Genomic DNA, 18461 nt, shown 5'->3' on the forward strand with positions numbered 1-18461 from the left:
GTTCCTAGGGAAGATCTCTACGACAAAAGACGGCTATACGATCAGCGTCGTTGAAGGCGAACTAAGTCCTCCGTTGAAGGCTCTACGACCAGCGATGTAACAGAGGCTGATAGTCTGGGACATATGACAAAGCCGGCGCCCAGTATAAACAAAACTAAAATCATCATCAACAAGTCGCCTTTTACAAGTACTTGGGTATAAGAATCAAAACAAACAAGCAACAATTAATTCGCCTTTTAAAAGTACCTAGGTATATAAAATAAATCAAATGTGCAACAAGTCGCCTTTTAAAAGAACCAAAACAAACATAAGCATCTGGTCGCCTTTTAAATGTAATGAGGTATAAGAACCAAAACATACAAGCATTAGTTGGCCCTTTGAATGAAATTACAAAAACCAAGAAACAATTTGTCGTAGATTAAAAGTAGAGCCTGCGCCGATTGGAGGTAACGCTCGACAAAATTATGACAACTTAACTTAAATTCAATACTTTAACTTTGATGGTCAAAGTTATTTAAAGTTCAATGTCAATATCAGTTCAACTTTTCAGAAGGTCTTATCCAAAAGATTGTTTAATTGTCCAGGTATGAAAATTAAATAATTGGACCTTTAGTATACAGTCAAGCACAATGTAATGTCAATGTCACATCTAAATTATCCAAGAATAAATCAAATCCGTACATAAATAACAAAATTTTGACAATTTAACACAAAGTCAATAATTTGATTTTGACAGTCAAAGTCATTTTAAGGTCAAGGTCAAGTTCAATTCAACCTTTTAGTTCTAGTCCAAAATGTTGTTTTGTCAAAGTGTGAAGATAATCCATTTATCAATAACAAAGTTAAAGTCAATTATAGCAAATGTCAGTGAAAATTCAATAACTTAACCTTCAAGGTCAATGTCATGAATGAGCCGAGGTCAATTTGAGTTTGATACACAGGAAGGTCTTATCCTAAAGAATGCTGAGTTATACTAATTATGAAGTCAATTCAATTCTTTATAATAATAACAATTAAAGTTTTAGCCAGCTACAGCAAATGAGTGAATATTTCCGGTAAACTTGAAGGCAGGCATCCTAAAAAATTATTATGTTCATTAAGTCAAATTCATTCAAAAATAACACAATTATATAGATCTATATCCACAAATAGCAAAATAAAAAAAGAACAAACACACAAACAAAATAACAACAAGCAAAATTAAGACATTTGACCTTTAAAGTCAACATCATTTATGAATGAATGTCAAGGTTAGTCTGGTCTACTTGAAGGTCTTGTCCCTGGGCTTGTTGTGGCCAATTTGAAGACAAATATGTGTATGACCAGTATGAACACAATACACCTGGAACTTAAAACATTATGAGCAAAGTTAATTTTGCGGACGGCAACGCCGACATGACTGTAACAAAACCTCCAGTTTTGTTTGTTTGTTGTTATTGTTTTAAAAAAACAACAACAACAATATATATGAACCCAATCAAACAACTGAAAGCAATACAAATGTTTCTGAACAAACAACTGGCCAGATTATGATTGTTTTTATGTGTAAAACCACAACAAACAGACAATTAATGGACCACATTATGATAGTATCTATAAGATTTTGCTACTTTTAAATGAGATAAACTAAAGCTAAATCAAGTGCTATATGACACGAGTAGATTGGAAAATGTCTTAGATACACCGAATATAAAAAAATCATAAAGTTATATGTACGTTATAGTATCTAAAGATATCAATGAAACAAAAAATGTCACCAATAGTCAGGTTGTCATTTTCACGAAAGATCTTGAAAAATCAAAATTTTCATGGAAATATTTTTGATGAGATTTAAAGTATAATGTCTTAGTAACCGTATGCGCTAGTTCGTTTCTTCCAATTTGGTGAACAATAAAAATATTGGTCCATTTTATTATCGCGGTGCTCGTTTCAGTCACTGAAACCACAGTCACAATTCTGCGTTACTTTTTGCACAATTCCTGCGTTAAATGCACATTCCTGCGTTACTGGATATACATGGTAATTGCTGATTTCACCAGCAAAGTACATGATATAGTCAAATTGCACATTCAGCATTTTAATTATTACTAAAAATCTTAAAAACTGCATAAAGATGATGTTATATAAAAACTGTTATTATACAAGTAAATATTTATACGCCGGCAGTAGAATTTTTGTTAAAGTCAGTAATTGAAGTTACGTTACACAACCTGTGAAATATGTCTACAGTATAAAAGTAAGAAAGGGCCATATCTAATGCAGGAAAAAAAATGAATTCTAACCTCCTTTCATACTGTACTTTCTTCAAACTGAAATATTAATATTAAAGTTTAATTAAACGCTATAATTGATATTCAATAAGTCACTTTCGTCAGGTTCACAATGAGCGAAAGGAAGATAGATGTCTCAGCTAATGTATAAACATAATGCAAATAAATGAAGATTAAATCATCTTAATGATTAAAAAATAAGGTCTTTGGAAAAAGTTACTTCAAGCTACTCGCGGCAGTTTCGGCTGATTAAAAATGTATCATGATGAAAAGTATCTGTCTTATTTTTAAAAACGTTGTTTAAATAAGATTTTTTTTTTTCTTAACTGCGGATATTATACAAATATGGACTTTAAAATTAAGCTGGTGAATATGATGTGATATGGATGAGAGTGGTTTCGTCGAACTACCGGTTCGGCGAACAAATCTTATATAATAAACACTGCGGTATAATGTACCCCGCGCGCGCGGATATTGCTCGATATTTTGAGGACTTTCATCCCATTTCGCGACTTTGAACGAGGAAAGAAGGTGAGTTCAGTGACGATATTAAGTCATTTTGAATTGGTTTGATATAAATTTTATAGAAAAAACAAATACTTCGATAATTTCTCTAGTTACTGAAAGCCCAAAAATGTTGAGAAATAGCTTTGAAACACAGACACTTGGGGTTTGGAGCTCAAAACGCCTGTAAAGTCCAAATAAAATGCATATTTGTCAATCCCAGCACATGTACTGATCATATATATCAAAATTTTTTAATATAAGCCGTTTTGAAAAAAAAATCATATTTCAACATCCATAATGATACACAAGATAAAAATGTTCGCCGGAAAAAAATCCGCACCCCTACCGTCATAATCACCATGTATTTTAATCCATTTCCAATATTTTCACATAATCCTTTGGTCCATCGACACAGAAGATATAATTCTTCACGATGATGGTCAATTTTAAACTTCAACGGTAATATAAACAACGCAACAGCCGAAATAAACATCAATATTCTAGCCGTTTTTTTTTCAACGACAAAATGTTTCGATAAATTCAATGGACCAGACGGCTATGAACGAAGCTATCCGATTATGTGGTTCCCAAACTTAAAAGCGCTGCGCATTTTGCACACGGCAAAGCTGGGGCCACATAATCGGATAGCTTCGTTCATAGTCGTCTGGGGGCCTGTCTAAAACGCGGACGCCTTAAGCGGACAATATAAACATATAGGGAAAACGCTGACAATATAGACAAAGAGGAAAAAAGCGGACGATATAGATATATAGTGTAGACTAATTTGTGATGATTTTGGGCATTGATGAAGTTTATAAAAATGACGTGTTATTGGATTTATACTTTAATATATAAAAAAATATAATAAATTAGCAAATTGGGAGAAATATTAAAGTAATTTATGATTGAATGTCAATGAATTTTATTTTATATTTATATGACACATTTTCGGAATTTCTTAATATTGAAAACTATTATATGAAACAAATAGATCAAATGAATGTCCTTAGAATTACAATGAAGGTACTAAATTGGCAACAGCTGATATGTAATTAAGGATATGTATTTCATTTTGGCATTTTTTGTATGCCTTTATGTGCAGTAGGCGGACAAAATTTTTGTGTGCAAAATAAAAAAAGCCTTGATTTTTCAAAATCAAAGTTTGTAAGAGTAATTTTTAATCATAAATTATTGATATAAATAAGTGATGACGGGCTGTTGTTTTTTATTGATACAATATGAGCAGAAGCGTGCTGCAAATTAACGGTAATTATATAAGTGTGAACAACACGCTACTGATTAATCGTGTCGGCACTTAGCTAGAGATAACATGATACGCATTTTGCGGACAATATAGATATATAGGGAAAACGCTGACGATATAGATATAGAGGAAAAAAGCGGACGATATAGATATAGAGGAAAAAAGCGGGCGCTATAGATAGAGTGTAGAATGATGTGTGAGATAAAATTATAATAAAATAGATAATGATAATGTATAGTAATATTGTGAAGTAATAAAAACGAAGATAAAGAATGAACATCATTGCAATTTTATTTAAGCAATATAACACATTCGGTACATGAATTTATTTTACACATACAAATAATAATATCAATGTAACAACTCAATATATGTATATAGCTATAAAGAATATAACAATCACATATTTTAACAAAATCCCTTACTTAAGACAACAATATTAAATAGACAATGTATTAAACGTTTATAGGAAAAACGATGGCAATATATACAAAGCGGAAAAAATGCTGTCCAAAAATATATTACATTTAATTTATAATAAGTATTGTTTTAAAATTATAACTATAATTAAATTAATATTTTTTTTAATTAAAAATTATATAATCAAAAATTGTATGTTTTCAGACTGCAAATAACATTGATCTTAAAGTGAATTTTATTAAATGTAAAGTATATTATAAAAAAGTTCGTTTTTCCTTTAAGAACATAAACCACAATCAAAGTCATTATCAATGGACGACACATCAATGGGGGCATTAATACAATTTTTATGGAACCATTTATTACATTTATCACATAAAACCATATCATCAAGGCATTCAGGTAAATTACATAGACAATAATTATAAATATTAATAATTGTATCACTATAGTGTTTCCTTTTACTTAAAGTTTTCTTAGTTAATGGAAATTCCGTCATTTCTTTTCGTTCAAAACAATTTAACAAATGTTCACGGATTTTATTGGAATCGTATATAAGATCTGTACAAAGACGTTTACGTAAACAAAAAGAAGTAATAAAAGCAATTGCATATAATCCACAATCTACACTATTATTTTGTTTGATAACATTTGGTACATTAACTGCTATTGATGATTTATTTGATCCATAAAGCTGGGATAATTGAATTTTCAAGCCGTTTGGTATGATTCTGTCATTTGGTCTATCATTGCCTAAACTGTCCATTAAATGAATTTGATTATCTATATTAAACGATGCTACCCAGTGGTCATGGTGATTGTGGTGTATTTGGCAGGCCGGTGACTGTGCAGGTTCGAGTGGAAATTTACAACACCATCTTTTTTCTAGTTCATTAAAAGCGGGCACTTTCTCGGTTAGCTGCAACCCACCTATTTCGCCCATAGTTTGTTGTCGCAACATTATATTTACAGCCTCCATATGGTTTGAATTAAGTTTCTTATTATTTTTTAAGTCAATTATGTCATTTTCCGTGAGGCCCAAATCTCTGTCCCAGTATTCAATATGCTGTTCTATTGATTCGGTGCTATTGTCTCTTATTTCATAATTGTTAATTTCACTTTCTTCTTTGATTACAGATAAATCGTTTTCCAACTTTGGTAATTTATAGCTCAGTTCATCGGTACACTCTATTTTACGTTTATTTAATTTTTTGCCTGTTGGTGTGTTGTCTAATTTTGGAGTTGAAATATCAAATTTTAAGTTTTTTCGTATTGCACTGTTTTTGGGTGTCATAATTTTGCTTTTTGGAGTCGCATTTACTTTTTCACAAGTGTTTTTTAGAACAGAGTCTGGCGCGGGATTAATTTCAATGTCGGCATCATTGTCTCCAAATCTTCCTTTTTTTGTACCACACTTTTTGGAATGTTTTGGTCTACAGTTTTTGCGTAATTGTGTTAAGTTAAACACTTTTTTATCGTCCGGAATAGGCATTCCGATTGCTATCATTGCAGCAAGAATATGATAACATCTTGAAGTTGCTGGACATGAACACGACTCCTTAGGAAAAAGTGTCACTGAATATTTATTATCTTTGTTGCCTCGAACCATAAACGCTCCCATTTCAGGAACAAGAACTATCCCTTGTTCAGCTATAGTTTTGACCGCTAATGATTTTTGAGAATTCACACCTTTTTTGGGAATTTTTTCCACAGTTGGATCATTGTCATGTGAGTCGGAGTTATAGTTCATTTGGTTAGTTGTTTGTGTTACAGCACTTATTTCACCTTTTACCATTTCAATCATTTTATCGGGATGACAAACATTTTTCGGTAAAACAATGGTATCTGGATCTCGCGCAGCATATTTGAAATTATCACCTAGTGTCCATTCACTTTCACCACAGAAGCCGCGAATGATCTCACACAAATCATTTCCTTGTAAATAATTTAGATACATTACTATTTCATCAATCGCTTTCTCTTTGTATTCAATTAATCTTTTCAATTTTGAATTAAGTGACTCTACAACATTGTTTGTTATGCCAGAATAGGGGTTATATAATTTGTTTTCCTCAAGTATCCATCGTCCGGAATATTGTATTATTGTGTTATAAATATTGTCATCAAAGTAGGTAAGGAATGCTTCACTCCAAGATTGTTTCAGTTCGTGGTATTTCGTATCAAATATTTGGCGCGATTGTGAGTGTAATAAATCTTGAACATGCATATCATATACTTTTTTATCGTCGCTTGTTCCTCCGTGTTTGTTAACCCAAAATTTGATATCACTAAATATGTGGTTCCAGCATACAAGAATTTTGCTGTTTGGGAGACATTTTTCAAATGCATTGAGAATACCCTGTTCTCTGTCCATAATTATGTTCACTGGTTTTTCTTTCAGTTTTGGAATTTTGTCCTTAAGTATTTCAATAAAACTTTCATGACATTTTTGGAATTTTCTCTCGTGCAACATAAATGCTATTGGTACAGTTGGTCTTTCCTTGAACATAGGGTGCTGACACACTAGCGTAGAAACGTAGAAATCGCCTAAATTGAATGTAGTGTCATAGTAAAGCTCCACGTTTTGATCGTTCAACTGTAACAATCTATTTAATTCATCTAACATTTCACTATTTCCTAATATAACTTCAAGATCCGGGGTAGTCTTTATGCTTAATATATAATTTTCGAGTTGTTCAACTAAAATGTGGAGACTGTACAATGAATCATGACTTAATTTATTCTCATTTCTAATTTTTGCTTGAATATTTCTTATTTGTTTATCGTTTCGTGGTACACTTACACCCTGAATTTTAGATTCAGGTGATGCTTCCGACCTCATTTTATCTATCATTTGTTTGGGTTTTTCAGAGAGCGCGTTACACTTTATATTGTTCATCACTGACGGTTTTGTTCGTTTATGTTGTCTATTGTTACGTTTCCTGTTTCCGTGCGGTAAACCCTGATAAGCTTCGCTATCCCCGTAATAAGCAATTAAAGTCCGGTTGTTGTAATCGTCATCTAAGAAACGAAAAACGTGTTTCGTAAAATTTAAACTTGCTATTCCTTGATTAGATATTTTAAAAAAGGTTCGTATGATATTTTTTTCATTACTCTGATACACTCGTCTACCATTGTTTTTCCACGTGTAGCCATCGGCGCGCCAGTCTTCTGATTTTTTCGAATCACCAGAGTCATCGAACAGATATACACTTCCATTTGCTGGTCTATATGGAGGTTCAAAGGTTATACTATCCGGGACATTTTGAACAAGAATATCAGCTGCTTCGTGATGTGTTAAAATCCTATCAGTTTTTGTAAACATTGGCACATCATTTCCACCACCTACCAATTTAACACAATCGGTGCTTAAATGAAAGCGGTTGTCTGTTTCTATTAACACTATTGGAAGAGACTTACACCGATTTGACCGTTTGTTACATAGATTTGACCGTTTCTGCGATCGACTAGGTTTCGTTTCTGTGGTTGGGAGATGCGTTGTTACTTGAAGATTTGAAGATACGACCTCGCTGTATCGTCTTGGCCCATACGATAAAACCGTTGATGTACTACGGACGTTTGGTGTTTCAGTTTCAGTCAATGCTGTATGAGAATCGGCTGTTTCCGGAACTGGCACTGACTGAACAGGTAGCACTGAGTGCACCGCAGACATGATGCTTGAAGCAACCTCTGAAGTCCCGTCGAAACTAAGATGAAGACCATCCTTACTAAGGAGCTGTCGGTTGGCACCTGAAAATGTACAGTAGTGAATTTATATCAATGTTATCAATGGTAGGAATCACATGGCTATGTTGATTTTATATCACTTGCAAGATGTCGATCTGAATTTGTTAATCAGGTATTTGCTTTTTTGATAACTCCCACAAAACATATCAATTGTATGTCCAAGCAAGATACAAAAAAAAAAAGACATATTATACTTAAAGGCCTCTCGAGCCACATAAAAATTACAATTTTTGTATGTTATTGAAATGACTTGTTAATCAGGTATTTGCTTTTTTGATAACTCCCACAAAACATATCAATTGTATGTCCAAGCAAGATACAAAAAAAAGACATATTATACTTAAAGGCCTCTCGAGCCACATAAAAATTACAATTTTTTTATGTTATTGAAATGAATTTAAATGTTTACTAACCGAACATGGTGTGGAAATATGGTTGTTCAATTATATCAACCCATGGTACTCTCTTAGACATTTCCTTCAGGAAGTGGTTTACCGAGCCAGCGTCGTAGTTCCATTCCTGTAGGAATTTTGTGCCGAGTGCGTGGTCTTTAAACAAATTCTGGGCACGTGGAAGAACCTCGGAAACCAGGACAGTAGCACTGAATTCATAAAGAATTACAAACTTTATTACAAATTATTAGTTTAGAAAATTCAAACTGGGTAAGTTATAAAGATATAAGTGATTATAAAGACTTGTGAAAAAAGATTAAAAAGTCTTTTCATTATTTACAGGTAATGTGCGATTAATGACTTAATGACTTAATTTTCAATTCTTCTCGCCATTTGCTGATATTAAATTATATTTACAGACAATAACAGAAGCAGTACTTGGTTTATAATTACCATTAGACGGAAATAAAGAATTCAAGTTTCTTTCTTTGAGTTTTAATCTTCTACCTTTCTTACATACAACTATTGTTATATCAATTTTCCGAGTTAACAATTTTATCAAATTTATCAGTTAACATCTGAAATATATACCTTGGTGAGCTTTGATGAATTTTACGACACAATTGTTCTATATCTTTGGCAATACACAATGGTGATCTATACCCAATGTCGTTGGCTCCAACAACCAGGACCACAGTCTGCAAAAAAATGTTTTTTTTTAATTACTTAATGTAAACGATTTAAATAACATTACAAAACACTGAAATAGAATTGATATAAATTAATTATATACATTGTAGAAGCCAGATGTTTTTTTATTCATAACAGTTTTCTATTCTCCCGTTCTATACATTTATTTCGTCAGCGTTTTCCTTCTATATCTATATCGTCCGCTTTTTCACTATATGTCTATATTGTCCGCATTTTCTGTAGCCACTTTATTAATTGTACAAGGGTGAGATGTATGATTAATTGAAATATACAAGTGTCGGTGCGTGATTAAGTCAAATACACAGGTGACACGTGGATACTTTAATTAGTTGATTGGTATTTATATCAGAAAGTTTCTTTAATTAACTTAATGGATAAAATATAAATAAAACATAAAAATATTATGAATTAAAGAAAGTTAATTGATATAAATTAATTATATGCATTGTAGAAGTCAGATATTTTTTTTATTCATAACAGTTTTCTATTCTCCCGTTCTATACATTTATTCCGTCAGCGTTTTCCTTCTATATCTATATCGTCCGCTTTTTCACTATATGTCTATATTGTCCGCATTTTCTGTAGCCACTTTATTAATTGTACAAGGGTGTGATGTATGATTAATTGAAATATACAAGTGTCGGTGCGTGATTAAGTCAAATACACAGGTGACACGTGGATACTTTAATTAGTTGATTGGTATTTATATCAGAAAGTTTCTTTAATTAACTTAATGGATAAAATATAAATAAAACATAAAAATATTATGAATTAAAGAAAGTTAATTGATATAAATTAATTATATACATTGTAGAAGTCAGATATTTTTTTATTCATAACAGTTTTCTATTCTCCCGTTCTATACATTTATTCCGTCAGCGTTTTCCTTCTATATCTATATCGTCCGCTTTTTCACTATATGTCTATATTGTCCGCATTTTCTGTAGCCACTTTATTAATTGTACAAGGGTGAGATGTATGATTAATTGAAATATACAAGTGTCGGTGCGTGATTAAGTCAAATACACAGGTGACACGTGGATACTTTAATTAGTTGATTGGTATTTATATCAGAAAGTTTCTTTAATTAACTTAATGGATAAAATATAAATAAAACATAAAAATATTATGAATTAAAGAAAGTTAATTGATATAAATTAATTATATACATTGTAGAAGTCAGATATTTTTTTATTCATAACAGTTTTCTATTTCTCCCGTTCTATACATTTATTCCGTCAGCGTTTTCCTTCTATATCTATATCGTCCGCTTTTTCACTATATGTCTATATTGTCCGCATTTTCTGTAGCCACTTTATTAATTGTACAAGGGTGAGATGTATGATTAATTGAAATATACAAGTGTCGGTGCGTGATTAAGTCAAATACACAGGTGACACGTGGATACTTTAATTAGTTGATTGGTATTTATATCAGAAAGTTTCTTTAATTAACTTAATGGATAAAATATAAATAAAACATAAAAATATTATGAATTAAAGAAAGTTAATTGATATAAATTAATTATATACATTGTAGAAGCCAGATATTTTTTTATTCATAACAGTTTTCTATTCTCCCGTTCTATACATTTATTTCGTCAGCGTTTTCCCTCTATATCTATATCGTCCGCTTTTTCAGTATATGTCTATATTGTCCGCGTTTTCTATTTCGACTTGATGAAATATGGTAATAAGTATCATGTGTATGATTAAATTAAACACGTGCATGATTATACAAGTGACACGTGGACACTTTATTTAAATAAAAAAAAATGGAATCAGTATATACATAAATATATAATTTATACATTCTTACTGTTTTATTGTCTGGTAGAACATAACATGATTGTTCATATATTATTCAGGTTGATAAAGATTACAAAGGGGAATATCTTTGATATGAACTTACCGAAAAATATGGAGCAACTTCAAAAAATGTCCTCTTCGAAACAAAACTGGCGTGTTTTATATCCAGGATAGGAAAACACACTGTACGAATGTTGACACAAATAATCACTCATATATTTTACTTGACTGTGTCCTACAAACGAATGCCATTTTAACAATGCCTTAGTGAAAACACTTTATACAATATTTTACACAATTACACTTTAAAAGTTAAAGAACACAATAATTTAATAATCCAATTCAAATTAACACTTTGTAAGCAATGGAATGAATTCAAAGCATGTAACTTTTTTTTTTGGAAATGAGGGATGTGCACAAAAATTGACTGTATATATACCTTACCATTAACAGTTTTACCATTAAATAAGTTGCAATTACAACGTTGTGAAAAAAAAATACAAAAGATCAAAAACATAACGACTGAAATTAATTTCATGATTGGTCCCAATGTTGTTTTTTTCTATATTGTTCTTTGAAATTTATGTCTTAATTGCTCAATATCTAAAGAGCCGACAATTTTAATAATGTGACAAAGTCATTCACACTTAATTGTAATGCTTTAAGTTAATTTGCAACACGTGTATTTTCACCGGTAAACGATAATTATCAAAAAAATTACTCATTCGCCCACTATTTCATAATTATATATGTACACAAAAGAAGATTCGGCTAATATGTCAATTAATGTGCAATATAGAAACAAAAGTAAATTACAAATCATAGTAAATTGTATATTTTGAAAAGAATGTCAATCTACACTATATATCTATATCGTCCGCTTTTTTCCTCTATGTCTATATTGTCAGCGTTTTCCCTATATGTTTATCATGTCCGCGAATTGCGTATGCAAACTGTTCAAATATATTCAAACTAATTCTTGTGCCCTTATTCAGTTTTCCGCACGTGACTGTTGCATGTTTTGTACTGTTTAATTAAAAGTTATTAACTGTTTGTTTTGTTTGATATTACTTTATAAAAGCCAATTATTAGCCTTTAATATGAATTTAACTATGCTCTAAATTTAAGAATTTGAACAAATAAATAAACTAAAGTCTTTTTTAATTATTATAATTAATACATCTTTCAGATATTACTTTATAAAAGCCAATTATTAGCATTTAACTATGCTCAGACATTTTACACTATATATCTATATCGTCCGCTTTTTTCCTCTTTGTCTATATTGTCAGCGTTTTCCCTATATGTTTATATTGTCCGCTTAAGGCGTCCGCGTTTTAGACTGCGCCCGTCGTCTGGTCCATTGAATTTATCGAAACTTTTTGTCGTTGAAAAAAAACGGCGAGAATATTGATGTTTATTTCGGCTGTTGTGTTGTTTATATTACCGTTGAAGTTTAAAATTGACCATCATCGTGAAGAATTATATCTTCTGTGTCGATGGACCAAAGGATTATGTGAAAATATTGGAAATGGATTAAAATCCATTTTTAAAAATTGTTGAAGACTGGAAGTATTTCTTGGATAAAAACCAGTATCTGGCAGCTATCCTAATGGATCTCTCAAAAGCCTTCGACTGCTTGCCTCATGATTTATTATTACTTAAAATGAAATTTTATGGTATGTCTGAACAATCACTCAATCTTATTAAAAGTTATCTGTCTAATAGGCAACAATGTGTTAAGATAGGAAATATATGTAGTGATTATCAAAACATAATTAAAGGCGTCCCACAAGGCTCAATACTTGGACCGATTTTGTTTAATATTTTTATAAACGACATTTTCTTTTTCATAAATAAAAGTCAACTGTATAATTATGCGGATGATAACACTCTTTCTTACTCAAGCACTTGTAAAGCAGACTTGGTTAGCACTTTAGAAAAAGATAGTTTAACTTTGATAGACTGGTTCTCAAAAAATCAAATGAAGGCTAACCCTGAGAAGTTCCAGGCAATAGCTCTTGGGAAGAAAACCCACCAGCAGAAAATTAATTTTAAATTCAAAAATATAGAAATATCATGTGACGATGAAGTAAAGCTGCTTGGTGTAAACTTAGATTTTATGTTAAATTTTAATTCACATGTGTCAAATATATGTAGGAAAGCCTCTAAACAACTGAATGTACTAAAGAGAATTGGTAAACATCTTAATAGGTTAAGCAGACTCACAATATACTACTCTTTTGTCATGTCAAACTTTAATTATTGTCCTCTTACTTGGCATTTTACCAATGAATCAAACACTAGGAAAATAGAAAAAATTCAGGAAAGAGCTTTGAGATTTATTTATGATGATTTTAACAGTAACTATGATCAACTACTTGAGAAGTCTGGCCTTATTTCTTTGAAAGTTAGGAGATTAAGAGCAATTGCTTTAGAAACATACAAAATTCTAAATGATATGTCTCCTGTTTATTTAAATGATTTACTACATCTTAAACATTCGAAATATAATTTTAGACACACCAATATTGTTGAGGTACCTTTACCAAGAACTGACAGATATGGTAAGAAATCTTTCCGGTATGCCGCTGCCAAACTTTGGAATCAACTTCCAGATAATTTTAGACAAACTTCATCTTTTAACCATTTTAGATCATTGATAAATACTTGGCAAGGGGAGAACTGCTCCTGTACTTCATGTAATACCACATAACGCATGTACATCATCAAAAAGAAAAAAACCAAAATGTTGGCAGCGACATGCTGGATGTTTCAATTTTTTAGTTACTTTTGCTTTGCATTTGTTTTATAACTGTGCTTGATATGAGCTGCTTTTGTGTGCTTTTAATGTGATAGATTTATTTCTATTTTTAAGTGCTATGCTTTTGTGTGCTTTTATTGTAATAGATTTATTTCTATTTTTATGTGCTATGTATCATCTTTTATATACAGGTATAACTTGAATGTTTGTGTGTATGTTAATGTCAGGATTGATGTTCATTATGCATATTTTAACCTTGTCTTTCTATTGCTTAGTCCTAACATGTTTTATTTATTTATATATAATTTGCTCTTTTTATAAGTTGGTTTGTCAATGCATTTTATTGTGTGTATGCATGCCTGATGTTCCTCTGCTTAAATGTTTATGTGTCTTATATAAGCTGTGATGTGTGATCTTAACTTTTAGTATGTATATTAATGGTTTTTTATTATTAGATCTAATATGTATTACCTCTTACTTTTGTATGCTATTGATGAATGCTAGTACAGTGCTGTTTGTATACTCTATTTGTTAATGCAATGCTATTTGTCTAATTTTATCATAACCATTTTGTCATTTATCATATCTTAAACATGTGTTTTATATTATTGTAGTCGGTGTAAAAAGCTCATCAGAGCTTATGTTTATTGTTGATGTATCCGACTTATAAATAAAATTTACTTGACTTGACTTGACTTGAAAATACATGGTGATTATGACGGTAGGGGTGCGGATTTTTTCCGGCGAACATTTTTATCTTGTGTATTATTATAGTTGTTGAAATATGATTTTTTTTCAAAACGGCATATATTAAGATTTTTTGATATATATGATCAGTACATGTGCTGGGATTGACAAATATGCATTTTATTTGGATTTTAAAGGCGTTTTGAGCTCCAAACCCCAAGCGTCTGTGCTTTGAAATATAATAAATAGAGAAAATTCGTCTCTTTGCTCACGTGATAAATGAGCTCGGATCAGTCAAATTTGATGTTTTTGTCTTAAAAGAAAAACTTGAATCGAATGAAATGTGATAATGATGATGATGTATATGTTGTAAATGTTCAATCAACAATAGAACCTCAGATGACAGTGCATTTTTAGAATAAATACACATGTCAGTGTACCGAGTATTGCGTTGGAGTTGCCCGCCGGTGTCACGAGTATTGCTTTTTAGTGTAACGAATATTGGTTATCAATATAGAGTAAATGCAAGTAGTTAACAAAGAGTATTTACCACATTTAATCTTAATTTTTTCTTATTGTGTATACTTATTTACACTACATGTGCAGAATATGCAGAGTTCGGAGGTACTTTACTTTTCCTGCTCATGAAAAATCTCAGTCAAACGAACTCAGCAATTTTCTGTGTTTACAAAGTTCTCGTTGCTATCGAAGGATCAACCTTTCCAGAATTTGTTAATAATTATTGCATATTTTACTTTAAATAGTAAAAAAATGAATCCAAAGTGCATTAATGCTGCTTCAAGATTGTCAATATTAGACGGTTTTGAGCAAGTGTGCCAATATCTAATATCAATCGACTTCCTACTATGCCAAAAATCCATATATAAAGGTAACTTTCGGTCATTTTGCACCTGTACTCTATCAACAGCAGACCGTCTTTACCTGATTTTTTACGTCATAAGCAATGAGTTATCGTATGACTGCCGAGCGGGTATACAGCTAAAAATACCGAGTAATGGATTTTGATAAGATTATGATAAAGGGCAGCAGATGCAATAAAAAGGTTATGTTCCTTGCAACCTTTTACCTCATAAAGGCGTGTTTTGAAGGCTTTACACTCCACCCCTTTTGAGGCCTCAAATAGTGTAAAACATGCTATTTAGGCCCCAAACACTGTTATGTTGTTCAAAAGAGTGATCACTTTTTGGGCGCTACCCCCTCCCATTAAAAGGTACATCAAGGGGGTGCCACATGGGGGATTTGCCCCTTCTGATTGGGGGTAAAAAGTGGGACAGTAGCTACTCTAAACGCCGATAATATAATATAATCGGCTATAATTATTGTTTCAGGTCGATTTAAAGGTACCGTGTAATCGACGCCGAAAAGCCTGGGACTTTCTCTCAATCAATTGTGAAGTTGCTACACCTTGAAACCAGTTTTGATGGAAAAAAACAACGCAAAATAAGGTTTTTTGGTAATTTTGAGACGTCCCCCGTTGCCATGGTTACTTGAAATTTAAAATTGAGCATGCTATTCCAAAGGCTATGGTCCAGCCAACATGTGTGCCCAGATTGATCAGTATATATTGAAGCATTTTTTTTATAGTTTCATAGCAGTTTGAACTTGTAACGGGAGGCTTAATTCAATGAAAACAGCCATTTTTCGCAATATGCTCATGCAGTAAAAGGTTAAGACGATACCGGCCTGCTTGGATGGCATAAGCCATCGGGCCAATATTTTACTAAGTGTGTCGATATGTTTATTAAGGCAAAACTTGTCTTGTAAAAGCCTATTATTAATTAATGTCATCTAAATATGTTTTTTATTCTTCTTCTTTTCAGAGATGGGTCTCCTTGATCACAGTTTCTTGAGACATGTATTTAAAGATTTTTATCGTCAATTTTGATGGTTCTACCCTGCTCCCGAGCCTGCTTCCGAACCTGCACACACTTTACTTCATCCATAGTGTGATTTTCAATTAAATGGGAAATTAAATCTGTATTTGCTCGTAGAAAAAGAACAGTAATAACACTGAAAAAATGCAGTGTTGAATCTGAAATATTTGAAAAAATATCATATAAACAGTACATTATCAGCAAAATAAAATGAAATCGATTAACAGACGTAAAAATTAGACCAAAAAATCGATTTTCCATACTAATGTGCTCATTAATTCTGTTTTGCAATACACTGTACACTAAAGTTGGGCTATTTTGCAATACTCTGTACACTCGGTACACTTTCTTGCATCTTTTTTGGCCTGTATCTTTTTGTACTTTCACACTTTTTGCCTGAAATTTGGACAAAGCATACTTGGATTGTGAATAAAAAACTGTTCGATTCAATCTTTTTTTATATTGGTAATATAATAATTTCTAACGATTCTACAGAATCGCGGTCAGTATTTTCTAGTGAGCAGCGGAACGTATAGGGGTAGTTTAATCAATTTTACAAATACCTGTAATACTTGTTTGTCTTTTAGAGCTACAAAAATATCATTAGATATATAAGATCCGTTGAGATAAATGAAATAGCCATTATATAGTTTGGAAATATCGTCGCTGAACTTACCTTCGTTCAAAGTCGCGAAATTTAAATGGGATGAAAGTCCTCATAATATCGAGCAAATATCCAGGGTACGGTATACCGCAGTGACAAAACAGGTTGTGGTTTCGGCGAACTTACATGTAATTTATACAGTGCAAAAATATGTATTGTAAAATCGGCACGTCAATTACCGTGGGTCTTATAATCTGTTGTTTATCACACATTTTCATGCAATTATATAAAGACAATATATTGAAAATGTAAACAATTGACACATGCATTGTATTAAAGAGAATCTACCATGATTGTTACGTAATAAACAACAACAATCTGTTTTTATTCTCTATTCATCACTATATAAAACTTAAAAATTGTCCTCATAAATCCTGTCGTTGAAGTTGTTATATCATGAAATGTGGCTATATAATATCAGAAGTTGTGAAGTAGTCATCTCATCATCTTCGAACTTGTCCCAGGCGTCGAATAAGGCTCAAATATATATATTTTTTTAAATATTTTTCTCTCAAAACTAATTAATCAAATGAGCCGTGTCACGACAAAACCAACAAAGTGGGTTTGCGACCAGCATGGATCCAGACCAGCCTGCGTATCCGCGCAGTCTGATCAGGATTCATGTTGTTCGCTTACAGACCCTAAAAAAAGTAGAGAAACTGATAGCGATGCGCAGGCTGGTCTGGATCCATGCTGGTCGCAAACCCATTATGTTCGTTTTGTCGTGACGCGGCTCAAATAACATCAATATAGATATAATATATATACATGTACATACTTCTACAATATATTCTATTCATTAATGAAATTTTGTGTAACAAACATCACTGTTGTACAGCGTCCACCGGATAAAAATACCGAAAGCTTCATACCGAGTTCACACAAGGTAATGTTTTATTTAACTTATTTCTTCATAATAACTTCATCGATTTTTCCAAACTTGTGTATTCATACTATTGTGTACGAGGTCCTTATCCGAAGACTGACGGAAAGGGCTTGATCTCTTGTACTGATAAGGGGAGATCATTGCATAGGAGATTGCATTCATGAATAGCCGAGGTCAATATTAATTGTTCAGTGCATATCACATCATATTCACATCTAAAAAGTCCATGCCTGTTTTATTATATAATTTATATATAAGTATCTTTTATATGGCTTATTCAAATCTGTCATTGCGTACGTAGGTCTCAACCCGGTACGGAATTAGACCGAACCCATTGTAGTCTAGAAAGTAGTTCTTTAAAATTATGAAATGGCCCAATTTAAGTCATCTCGAGTTAGATTGGTCATAATTAAAGTGTATTTATTGCATGTGTGTAGTTTTTGTTT

The 18461-nt window shown here is 31.8% G+C and overlaps 1 protein-coding gene across 2 annotated transcripts; it reads right to left on the minus strand.

Annotated features, from left to right (window-relative positions):
• Positions 1 to 4207: 4207 nt before the first annotated feature.
• On the minus strand, positions 4208 to 11523 carry LOC132759787 (uncharacterized). Of its 2 annotated transcripts, XM_060751635.1 has the most exons (4): positions 11223 to 11523; positions 9192 to 9298; positions 8622 to 8809; positions 4208 to 8211 (listed from the first exon to the last, which is right to left on the minus strand). In XM_060751635.1, the coding sequence occupies exons 3-4, from the start codon at positions 8680 to 8682 to the stop codon at positions 4739 to 4741; spliced, it is 3534 nt and encodes a 1177-aa protein (XP_060607618.1). In that variant the 5' UTR covers positions 8683 to 8809; positions 9192 to 9298; positions 11223 to 11523; the 3' UTR covers positions 4208 to 4738. The 2 variants fall into 2 exon arrangements, with proteins under 2 accessions (XP_060607618.1, XP_060607619.1); XM_060751636.1 differs by lacking the exon at positions 11223 to 11523 and having other exon boundaries at positions 9192 to 9797.
• Between the last annotated feature and the right edge of the window lie 6938 nt (positions 11524 to 18461).

The sequence above is a fragment of the Ruditapes philippinarum genome, unplaced genomic scaffold, assembly GCF_026571515.1.
Source record: "Ruditapes philippinarum isolate M1 unplaced genomic scaffold, ASM2657151v2 ctg3757_1_1_1_1, whole genome shotgun sequence".
NCBI classification, from domain to species: domain Eukaryota; kingdom Metazoa; phylum Mollusca; class Bivalvia; order Venerida; family Veneridae; genus Ruditapes; species Ruditapes philippinarum.